The 12,499-nt window shown below is 42.3% G+C and overlaps 1 protein-coding gene across 1 annotated transcript in view; it reads left to right on the top strand.

Moving 5' to 3' along the window:
- The window catches only part of ARSJ (arylsulfatase family member J), a 74,599-nt gene extending 62,458 nt beyond the window's left edge, over positions 1-12,141 (top strand). The window contains exon 2 of the mRNA XM_033956033.1: positions 10,131-12,141. Coding sequence (XP_033811924.1) covers positions 10,131-11,532 — 1,402 coding nt within the window. The 3' untranslated portion in view covers positions 11,533-12,141. The remainder of the gene's footprint in view (positions 1-10,130) is intronic.
- The last annotated feature ends 358 nt before the right edge of the window (positions 12,142-12,499 follow it).

Raw genomic sequence — 12,499 nt, 5'->3', positions numbered from 1 at the left:
CGTGTGCGGCTCCCTGGGAAAGCGCGCAGGTTGCCGAAAAAGAAAACCCACAAACCAAGGTGAGGAGAAGGGAGAGAGCCGGCCAAACACCAGGATCGACCGGGCAGGCAGGTAGTGGCCGCGGGGACCATGCGATCGCTAGTGTTCCCGGCTCAAATTGGAAGGAGGGAGTGAAAGGAAAAAGGCTTATATGGATGCAGCGGGGACGGTGACGGGGCGGTGAATGGGATGGCAGTGGCGGTGACGGGGCGGTGAAAGGGATGGCGGTGACGGTGACGGGGCGGTGAAGGGATCGGCGGTGACGGGGCGGTGCAGAGGATGGTGGGCCGGTGACGGGGACAGATTTTTTCCCCGTGTCATTCTCTACTGTATAGTTCCATTTTCTCACCCCTCAGCACAGACCCCAATAACTTTCTAAAACCTTTCTTCCCTTGGCATACCCATTTCCACTTCTCATTCTCATAATTCTTCCCCAACACACCTCTTTCTCAACCCCCTCCTCCTAGCATTCACCTAGCATTTGTGCTTCTTCAATTTTCTTTCCCCAGTTACCCTGTCTCTCAAACTACCATAGCTATTTCTCATCTCCCCTTAACCACCCTACAGCTTTCTCTCCTCTCCCTCATCACTTCATCATAACTCTCTCTGAACAACTCCCGTCCCCCATGAGGGGAAGAGAGTACTTGAGATGCTCCTTGGGGAGCCACAAGGAATAGGAGAGGCCAAAACCAGAGTATGTTCAGGGCAGGAAGGCAATAATGGCATTGTATCTGTTTCTTGGTCTCTGTGCAAAATTTTACAAACTGCAGCGGTACAGAATCACCTAGGAATATTGAATGTAGACACTCTAATTTTCACTCCACTAAACTTGAGTTTTAGTTTCAGTGAAGATGTTTAAAGTGACACTGAAGTAGAGAAAGAGTCACAAGAAGTGACAAGAAGAAATATTCCCAATGTTGGCTTTGCAACTGATACCTATCATGAAAGAAGAAAGGACTTGAAGAACTACCACCAGAGGTATTTAAAGTGAGGAAGGTATTAACAAGATGAGAAGATGAGTGAAACTTGAGTAAAGTTCATGAAAAATCAAAAGATCTCATGTACGAGGCACAATGCGCAGCGGCCGCTAAGAAGGCAAACAGAATGCTAGGCATAATCAAGAAGGGTATTACAACCAGAACGAAATAAGTTATCCTGCCATTGTATCGGGCGATGGTGCATCCGCATCTGGAGTACTGCGTCCAATATTGGTCGCCGTACCTTAAGAAGGACATGGCGTTACTTGAGAGGGTTCAGAGGAGAGTGACGCGTCTGATAAAGGGGATGGAAAACCTTTCATACGCTGAGAGATTGGAGAAACTAGGTCTCTTTTCCATGGAGAAGAGGAGACTTAGAGGGGATATGATAGAGACTTACAAGATCATGAAGGGCATAGAGAGAGTAGAGAGGGGCAGATTCTTCAAACTTTCGAATAATAAAAGAACAAGAGGGCATTCAGAAAAGTTGAAAGGGGACAGATTCAAAACGAATGCTAGGAAGTTCTTCTTTACCCAACGTGTGGTGGACACCTGGAATGCGCTTCCAGAGAGCGTAGTAGGGCAGGGTATGGTACTGGGGTTCAAGAAAGGATTGGACAATTTCCTGCTGGAAAAGGGGATAGAGGGGTATAGATAGAGGATTACTGCACAGGTCCTGGACCTGTTGGGCCGCCACATGAGCGGACTGCTGGGCACGATGGACCTCAGGTCTGACCCAGCAGAGGCATTGCTTATGCTTATGTTCTTATGAGGGGCTGCTAGCAAGTTCTCAGCCCAACCAACATAGTTGGGGCAGTCTCCATCAAGGTAGTCCAGTGATTTTTTACTTTTTTTTCATTCTGTCAGAAAAAAACGGAATGAAGAAAGTGAAAAATCGCTGGACTAAGTGTATAGCCCTCAATGGACACTGCCCCAGTTTTGTTGGTTGGGCTGAGAACTTTTCAATGGCCCCTTTTATGGAAGGGAAATTCTCTAAAATGGAGTTCTCTATTCAAGGAGATAGGCAGGAACTGCAGAAGGCATTGCGACCCAGGGAAAATTTTAAGGGATGAAAAATATAGGTGTTTGTTTTTGCTTGTTAGAAAGGATATAATCAAATGAGCATATACCCAGTGTCATATTGTTGCAATAATTCTGACAGCAAGGATGTCTTAGAACATCAGTTGGGGCTGTCTGTTATTTAATATAAGTGCATATTCTATGCCCAGGCCCTTCAGGTGAATTCTTCTTTACTCTCTCCCCCATCGCCGCAAAACCCACAACAGGCCTCTCTGGTCCTATTAATTAAGGATAGGCCTGAGAAGACATGGCTTATATTTAAAGTAGGTAATTTTAAAAGCCATTTGCATTTGTAAAATAGTTATGAACATAAATAATCTTTTATAAGGCTGACCATAATAATATCTACATAAATTTATGTTCATATACCATGTGGTACAAAAATATTATTCCAAAACAAAAGTACCACACAAGCCAAAAAAGCTAGCTTATTACTTATGCGAAAGAAAAGCCTCAGACAAACGGAGAGGTGTACCCACTCTCTCAAACCCAAGCATCATAGGCAAAAAACTTTCGAACAAGTTTAAAGTTAGCAGGTAGGAGCACAAAAATAACCGAAAATGATTAATGATAAAAACTACTGAACACAAACAGGCCAGGCTGACGATCTTTTTGTGATCGGTAATCACTGCTTCAGGGCCTTAGCGCCAAATCCAGCCTATCAGTACGCAGATCCTAACTGCTGCTTTCAACCACCTTGTGGGCCATATTCTATAAATGGTGCATAACTAGGTGAAACCTCATTTAGAATATTGTGTACAGTTCTGGAGACAGCACCTTCACAAAGATATAAAAAGGATGGAGTTAGTCCAGAGGAAGGCTACTAAAATGGTGCATGATCTTCACCATAAGGCGTATGGGGACAGAATTAAAAATCTCAATCTGTATACTTTGAGGAAAGGTGGGAGAGGGGAGATATGATAGAGAGGTTTAAATACCTACATGGCGTAAATGCGCACGCGTTGAGTCTGTTTCATTTGAAAGGAAGTTCTGGAATGAGAGGGCATAGGATGAAGGCTCAGGAGTAATCTAAGGAAATACTTTTTTACAGAAAGGTTGGTAGATGCATGGAACAGTCTCCTGGTAGAGATGGTGGAAACAGAGACTGTATCAGATTTCAAGAAAGCCTGGGATAGGCAAGTGGGATCTCTTAGAGAGAGGAACAGATCATGGTTACTGGGGATGGGCAGACTGGATGGGCCATTTGGCCTTTGTCTGCCATCATGTTTCTATGTTTCTAGGAAAATAGCACTTACACATGTCAATCGCGCCCAGCAGCGCCTAAATCAAAGTAGGGACCAGTAGCATGAACAACTTAGGTGCTGGCATATTAAGCCAGCATTTTCTTGGCCTAAAATACCGGCACCTAAGGTAGGAGCCTAACTCAATCCATGCCCAAACTCTTCCCCAAATCCGCCCCTAACCACGCCTACTTGAAGTTGGTGCCTTACCAGCTAATTAATTTTGTAATTATTTTTTGGTTTTTAATGGCGCTTTCAATTTTCAGTGTTAATTAAGAGTTAGGTGTCTGTAATAGATTAATGGGTTTTCCCTCTTGCAAATTTTATACCCCCAGGCAGCAGGAGGTGCTAGTCAAATGTGGAACTACAGGTCCCAGCATACACTGGGCTATGGAGCTCAGTGATGAGTCACAGGGGAGGGACTCACAGGAGAGAGGTGTTTCTATCCAGGCTGGGTTTATTCTAGAGAGGTCCCCAAGGGAAAAAGACAAACTCTCAAGTTTTCCCTAGAGATAGGCAGAGGCAGGCCTTTGGGAAACAGACTGGTGCCTGTATGTGCTTGGCTTAGATAGACCAAATTCATTCTATTTTGTGTGAGGCAAACAATAAAGCAAAGTGTTTTTGTTGCTGTGAAAAATGTTTTGTGTGCTAATTACTCCTAGCAAACCGAGCTAGCCTACCAAGCCAGTCTAGTCTACCACAGTGCCTATCAGCTAATTAATTTTTTAATTGTTTTTTATTTGATTTTTAATGGCACTTTCTTTCTTTTTTTTAATATCTTTATTCATTTTGAAGCCATAAATAAGTGCAACATATTATACAATCATATTACACTATAAAAGCACTTAAATTCAATCAAAACTGTAATCTGTGACAAATAGATATAGCACCCCCCATATTCATTTTCCCATCCCACCCACCCTGGATGTGCATGATCAAATGGCAAAATCAACAATCATTCTTTGCAAAATTTTTGTCAATGGCTCCCAAATCTTCAGAAACTTCTTATAATGTCCCTGATGTTGAGCTATAATACGTTCCATTTTAAAAACATAACAGAGAAATTCACACCAAAAGGTATAGTTCAATCGATCCCAGTTTTTCCAATTCCTTAAAATAAGCTGTATTGCAACCCCTGTCATAATAAAGAGAAGCTTATTATTGTGAGATGATATTTGGCTTTTAGCTCTCATCAAAGAGCCAAATAGCACAGTGTCGTATGTTAGTGCCACTGGATTTTCCATTACTTTGTTTACCTGATCCCAAATGGATCTCCAAAATTGAAGTGTCAAGGAACAATAAAATAATAAATGATCTATTCCCCCTTCTTATGAAGCCACATTAGGGTTTTTTATCGATAGCTGCAGCAGTAAAAGCTTTGACAGTCATAGAATTCCTATGAGCATCGGAACTTTTACCCCTGCAGCTGGCGATAAAAAACGCTAATGCGACTTCATAAAAGGGGGCCTAAGTTAGGTGCCTAGATCGGCTAGGTGCGCAGATCTAGATGCCTAACTATAGACATCTTTTATAGAATCAGTACCTGTATGTCCATAGGTTTATCCAACATGAAGAGAGGCTTACGTGTATATACTTTTCATACATGGCACTTTGCAAAATAAAATAACACTCTTTTCAGCTACAGTGGCAAAATGATGCTCAGAATATTGGAACTGAGAACTTTTCAGCACCGCCTCGTATCTGTCATTATTCATATTTGCATTCCCAATCAAGTCCACATTTCTTCTTTTGAGAGAGAGGACGTGCTAATGATAGACAGACCCTTCTACAGACTGGAATTTATCCTCCAACCATAGTAAAAGAAGAAACAGATGTAGGGACAGAGTTCTGAAATTGAGGGCTTTTTTTCAACCTTCCATGTAGATTATTTTTAAAAAAAATTAAAAAAAACAACCCTGATCCTAAAGACTGTAGTCTGGATATTATTTGCTCTTTATTCACAGGAAATGTGTACCCAGCTGCTTCATACTAAGGCACTACAACATTAGAGATGCATGGTGCGCAACCTCGCAAGAGATGTGCACTCTGTTTTCAGCCCACTTTCATTAGTGAGTGACTACATGAAATATTATGAGTTATGCTCTCTCCGCCTCATATTTAAATAGCGCTAATATTTGGCACGAGATGACTGCTGAATATTAGAGCTTGGTGGCTAGCAGCTATGCCAGGCAACTTAGCCAGCTATCTGTGAAATTTAAAGTGCTAGTCATTTAGAACCTCCTTCATTTTGGACTTGGAGATCTTTGGTGCATAATTTAGCCACATGGGAGGCCCAAGAGGCTGTTGGTAGCCCTCGTAGGCGGCGTACTTTTCTGCTTGTCTGGGGAGCCTATTTGGCTTCCTTATCCCCTCGAGGTCGTAGCCTCCTTTTAAATCCTCTCAGTTAGCTCTGCTGGTGTGTAATATGCTTGCTCCCAGGATCGGACACTGCCCTTTCTTTCTTTTATTTGGGGGGGCGGGACCATTACTAAGGCTGCCCAAGGGTCACAAAAGTACGGGCCTTTAGACTGTTGGGGACCTGTTGGTTGTCTTTTGGATAATTCTGTGATGGGAAGGGGGGTTGTGTTTAGGGAACTGGGTAACTGGGTAGGGTTGGGGTGGTTGGGAGCTGGGTTTTCTACCTTTGTTATCTCGAAACAGAAAAATTTTTGTATTGTTGGATGTTGGTTCTCTTGACCTTGCTGTATTCTTTGTTCTTTGTTGCTCTTGCATTCACAATAAAAAAAAGATTTGAACATAAAGTGCTAGCCATTTAGCTGATATTTCTTTGAGTTTGTGCAGCTGTCAGGATCTATTGCTTTACTTTTTGCTGCCCCACAGAAGCTGCTGCCCTAGGCAACCACCTAGTCTTGCCTAATGGTAAGGCTGGCCCTGGTAGCACTGTTGAGTATAGATTTTAATGAACAAACACCAATAAAACACTTGTAGAAAAATATCTGTTCATTGGAAAAATGTCCCCTAATGCTTTTTCACCACTTCTCTGGCTTGTCATGTATCCTCCACTCAGTTTTAGTGGGGGTTTGGTTTTTTTAAAAATTTGAGATAACGCCTGTGTAACACATACATCCATGTTTAATTCCACTGGAAAAGGTAGTAATAATAATAATAATAACTTTATTTTTATATACTGCAATACCACAAACTGTTCAAAGCGGTTTACAGAGGAAGAGATTGTATACAGAGAGCGACATTACAGAGAACTTTCGAAATTACATTAGCATGTTAAGGTTAGTCAAGTTTATCTGGAAGTGTTTTGGAAATACATCAAGGCTGAAGTGGGGTCAGAGAAATTTGTCAGAGAGATAAGTTTTGATTAACTGCCTAACAGTTTGATAAGAAAGTGCGTTTGAGATGAAGTTGGTTAAACCCAGCAAATAGTCTGTTTGGGATAAAAATACTAATAAACATCGGGGGGTTTTGTATATTCAAAAAACACCTAATTAGCTGGAAAATAAACGCCTAAATTTTATTATTGCAGTTGTATGCGTCTTGCTGCATCTGAATAAATGGAACCCTGTGGCTTTCTTCAGGGAATGCTGTGAGGTCTGTGAGGTATTTTAGGTCCTCAAACCTGATTGGTTGGGGTTTGAGGTGATTTCAGGAGGAAATCGAGGCGGGAAAAGTCTGTTGGTCACAAATGTGAATTTTGGTGGTAAAACAAATTAGAACTTTTGGTGGGAAAATCCAGTGGTCATGAAAGTAAATTCTAGCAGGTCAGACAGAGCCCTAAGCCAGCTGGAAGCTAAAGAAGCACGGCCTGGGCTTTGTGGTCCTCAGTGTCTAATGCCAGCTCTAGCCATATACATATTTCAAATCTGATATATTCTAATTACAAAATAGAAAATAAAATTATTTTTTCTACCTTGGTCTCAGGTTCTGGTTTCTGTTTCTTAATTCATTCACTAGGGCCTCCTCACCATTTGACATGTCTTCTTTCCCCATACTCACCAATCATCTTCCATCTCTGTGTATGTTTTCCCCCATGTTTAGCATCTCCCTTCTCTGTCTCCTATACTTCCCTTTCTAGTATTTCCCCTGTGCCCATCTCCGTGCCTTCATCATGAACACTATTCTGTGCCCCTATCCCCTCAGTGCCCAGTGTCAATCCTCTGTGTCCCTATGCCCTCCTCTCAAGGCCAACATCTCTCTTCTGCATTTCTCTTCTCCCTCATGTCTAGCCATCTTCTCTCTGTGTCCATATATCCTCCTATTTCTGGCATTGCCCCACTGACTGTGTCTATATACCACCGCCATACAGCATTCCCCTTTGTGTCCCTGTTTCTATGCTTCCATCCATGCCCACCATCTCCCCTCTTTTCATATATCTTCCTGTGTCCAGCTTCTCTCCTCTTACACCTTTACATCAATGTGTCTCTCATTCTCTCTTTCCTCCCTCTATCCCTCCATTGTGTTAAATATTTCACTCCCTTAATCCCCTTGGTTCAGCATCTCTCTTTGCATTCCCTTCTCTTCTCTTCTTCCCTGCAGGTCCAGCACCTCTCTCCCTCCCCTCAGCACTTATCCCATGGCTTGAACACCTAGCTTACCCTTCCCTTCAGCCCCCCCCCCCTGCGGTCCAGTACCTATCTCCCTTTCTGCATCACTCCTCAAGGATCCAGAACCTCTATCCCTTCCCTCTAGTTCTAACTCTGAGCTGTGTGTCCAGTAGCTCTCCCTTCCCTCCAGCTCTGAGTTGTAAATCCAGTACCTCTCCCTTCCATCCAGCTCCCAGCTGCAGGTCTGGCACCTCTTTCATCCCTTCAGCTCTAGCGCCCCCCCCCCCCCCACATAGGTTTTCTGAAACTGGAAGTTGCACCAAGGAGGATCTTGTCAGTAAAAGGAAGGCCTCACAACAGGCCTCTGAAGATTTTTTGGCATGGCGTGGCTAGCTCGTTTGGGTAAGGTAGCCACGAGGGGAGCTGGGGTGGAAATGCTGACCCATTAGGAGAAAGGGTGTTGCCATTATTGATGCAATTTTTTTTGACACAGGAATAAGGCATTTTACTGCTCATGCAGAGTGGTAGTAGGTCTTATTCCCATTCCCATCATAAACCAACTACATTTTTCCCATTCCTGCGGACTAACCACAGTTTACCACAGGAGCCCTTCCCCTTGTCATTCTTTAACTGGAAGTTCATTGGACAGTTCTGACATAGTGGGGGGAAGAGGGAAGAATTTCTGTAGTTCATAATCTAAAGATTTGGCAGGGATGGGGGAAGAGAATGTTTGTCCTCGGCCCCAGTTCTTTTTTGCGCTGCATTTTTTTTTTTTTTTGGATGAGTGGTTGCCATGCTTCGTTTAGGATGAGTCTTTGGTTTCCACTGATGTTATTAAGGTGTTTTGCTATCTCTATTGCATCTTTCATTCTTCTCAGCCACCAACCCCAGCTAATGAGGTCTGAGGACCTACTATAAATAAAGACAAATGTAAAAAAAATTGATCATAAGAACATAAGAATATCCTTACTGGGTCAGACCAATGGTCCATCAAGCCCAGTAGCCCGTTCTCACGGTGGCCAATCCATGTCTCACTGTTGTTGAAAGATGTCCGTTGGTTACCTATTAGGGTAAGAATTGTATTAAATTAGGTTGCCTTGTTTTCAAAGCTCTACATGGGATAGCATCTGAATTCACATGTCTGATTTCTATATTCCATGCTAACAGAACTATCAGTGTAAGGGATCACCAAATTCTAAATTTTTGATTAAAAATGTACACTTCAAGAAATCACTTAATGGTCATTTTTCAACCACGCTACTAAAATGTGGACTTCTTTGCTGCCCAGATCAAATTGTCGCCTACCTATATGCTTTTTCATAAGAATCTAAAAATATACTACTTTCAAAAATATCTGTCCTAATCTTTCTTATTGTTTGTTATCCTAATCTTGTATAAATCACTTTGGATCATACATGGGATTTAGTGGTCTTGATTAGATTAGAATTTGTACGGTGAGATTTGGATTTAATGGTCATTCTTTTCCCATAGAGATCCATAATCTTCTATTTTGAATATACATTTTATGATACTCTTCATCACACACAGTTTTGGTTTAATTTAAACAGGAATAGATGTACCGTGACTGGAATAGTCTGTTTGTGATCTAATTGTCTATAGAGTGAGATTGTTTCCCTCTTTTTGGGGGCATTATACATGTATAGAGAGACATATACATACAAACGGCTTCTTATAAAATTAGCCCACAGGTTGCGTGCAACAGTAAGTGAGGTGATAAGGTGTATTCTTTTATATAGCTTTATGTTCAGGGGAGTAGTTCTTAGCTGATAAAATACACAGGTATATCAGTACTCATATTTCACCTGCATAAGCTTACACTTACTCCATGCAGCTGTGAATATGCACGGGTGTATTTTAGCACAATTGTACAGATTTTCTGAGACTGTTTTATAAGGATACATTGGAACCTATGTGCCCTTGTATAATAGACTCAAATTGATACCTACTTGGTCTTCCAAACTAGAGAAACTGTTATAAAACTATCTTTATATTTCATATTTTAAAATGGCAATACACCTCAAAAAGTATCCCTGTTGTCATATATGTTTGCACTGAGTCACATATAACTCTTGGTAAACTTCTTTTTTTGGACCTGGGGTTTTGGAGATGCCTAAGGAGGGAATAGTTCTTACTTCTCAGGCATTTAAAACCACTTCCAGTTGCAAAACATTTTACTTTTTGCAGTGTGGAGATTCTCAAAAGCCACCCTATGTGGAAGGCAATTCTGACCCATTTCTGTTTTGTTTCTCCTGCAGGTACCAGATACATACAGGTCTCCAGCATTCTATCATAAGACCTTCACAGCCCAACTGTTTACCTCTGGATAATGCAACATTACCTCAGAAACTGAAAGAAGTTGGCTATTCTACACACATGGTTGGCAAATGGCATTTGGGCTTCTACCGTAAAGAATGCATGCCAACGCAGAGGGGATTTGATACCTTTTTTGGCTCCCTCTTGGGTAGCGGGGATTATTACACTCATTACAAGTGTGACAGCCCTGGTATATGTGGGTATGACTTATATGAAAATGATAATGCTGCATGGAATCACGATAATGGTATATATTCAACACAAATGTACACACAGAGAGTGCAAGCTATTTTAGCTGCTCATGACCCCAGAAAACCTATATTTTTATACATTGCTTACCAAGCTGTTCATTCCCCTCTGCAAGCACCAGGCAAGTATTTTGAAAATTTCAGGTCAATTACCAACATAAACAGGCGGCGATACGCTGCCATGCTATCATGCCTAGATGAGGCTATCAACAATGTGACCCTTGCTTTGAAGATGCACGGTTACTACGACAACAGTATCATCATTTACTCTTCAGATAATGGTGGGCAGCCAATGGCTGGAGGCAGCAACTGGCCCCTCCGAGGGAGTAAAGGGACCTATTGGGAGGGAGGGATCCGTGCTGTTGGATTTGTCCACAGCCCCCTTTTGAAAAATCAAGGGTCTGTGTGTAGAGAGCTTTTGCACATCACAGACTGGTATCCTACTTTAGTCACATTGGCTGAAGGGCAGATTGACGAGAATACTCAATTGGATGGATATGATGTATGGGAGACAATAAGTGAAGGTAAGCGTTCCCCAAGAGTGGATATTTTGCATAACATTGATCCCATCTACATCAAAGCTAGAAATGGTTCTTGGGCTGCTGGCTTTGGGATCTGGAACACTGCAATTCAGTCAGCAATCAGGGTGAACCACTGGAAATTACTCACAGGAAATCAAGGATACAGTGAATGGGTCCCACCTCAGAGCTTTAGTAACATGGGTCCCAACCGTTGGCACAGTGAACGTGTTTCCTGGACAGGTGGAAAAACTGTATGGCTCTTTAACATAACAGCTGATCCATATGAAAGGATCGATCTCTCTAACAGGTATCCAGATGTTGTGAAGCAGCTACTGAGAAGGCTTTCACAGTTCAATAAAACCGCAGTTCCTGTTCGATACCCCCCAAAGGATCCCAGGAGTAACCCTCAACTCAACGGAGGAGTCTGGGGTCCATGGTACAAGGAGGATGACAGCAAAAAGAGATCAAATACAAGTAAAATGGAGCAAAAAGAGAAGAAAGCTAAGACAAAAAAGAAAACAAATAGAAAAAAGGGACAATCCTTAGACTGCAGCTCACGCTTCGCTGGCACGTAAACAGACACTATTCCTTAATGTATTTGATGGAACATATCTGCCCTTTCCCCTTTCCTGCCTAGTCCATCAGATTGGGATTACAACGCTCCACGGTTTGTTCTTGTCTTGCATCTGCAGCGAGGTGACTTATTTTATGCATGGTGGCGTCCTGACACTGTTCAGTACCTGAAGGACATGTGGTTCGAGTGATCTAAAAGAATCATTTTGCTCTCTGGTACAGAAACAACATGACTAGTAGCTGAGCTTTGTGAGGCGATGGCAACAGCTCAGCTGTCTCTCCGCTCCACCCTTTCCCTCTCCCAACACTCTTTCAAAAGGTGCAGCACACTGTGAACCCTCAGCTCTTGCTAGACTGGAGAAATTGCACTGTAAAATGCTCTTAGGGTTGTCAAAAAATAAATGAGGCTTAATTAAAAAAAAAAGGGGGGGGGAAGAAACAGATATGTCACCATGAGTCATTGGAGCCATGGTTATGGTCATGTAAGCCTAGAGTGGGCATTGTTGTATTGTTATATGCATCATGTTGATGTTTCTTGATGATGTACACAGGAGAAGACCAAATCAGGGAACGTGCATTAAAAGAGCAGCGAGCAGCTGCATTCCATTAGATTCTGCCTTATGAAGTGAAGTCTACGTGGTGAGAAGGGGCTTGCCACATTATCAGATCTCTTCTCCAGCAGGAATTCTTAGTGTGTGCACAACCACCCACATGAAACAGCAGCTTGCATGGGCCTCACATTATTTTCAGGCAGGCGAAGGCAAAGCTCTAACCTTTGTGTGTGCCCTTCAAAATGAATGTAACGTTAAAACACTCTCATTCAAACATGGCTTTCCTGTGCTGAAGAGAAGCATCTCTAGGGCAGCCTTGTTCTTTCTTTCACATGAATGCATAGGGAAAATGATTCAGGTATATCATTGTATTGCACATTTCTGAGATGATTGGGAATGTATGAAGATAATCACTTAA

Source organism: Geotrypetes seraphini, chromosome 1 (genome assembly GCF_902459505.1).
Source record: "Geotrypetes seraphini chromosome 1, aGeoSer1.1, whole genome shotgun sequence".
Lineage (NCBI taxonomy): Eukaryota > Metazoa > Chordata > Amphibia > Gymnophiona > Dermophiidae > Geotrypetes > Geotrypetes seraphini.
This window is presented reverse-complemented; position numbering and strand designations above follow the sequence as displayed.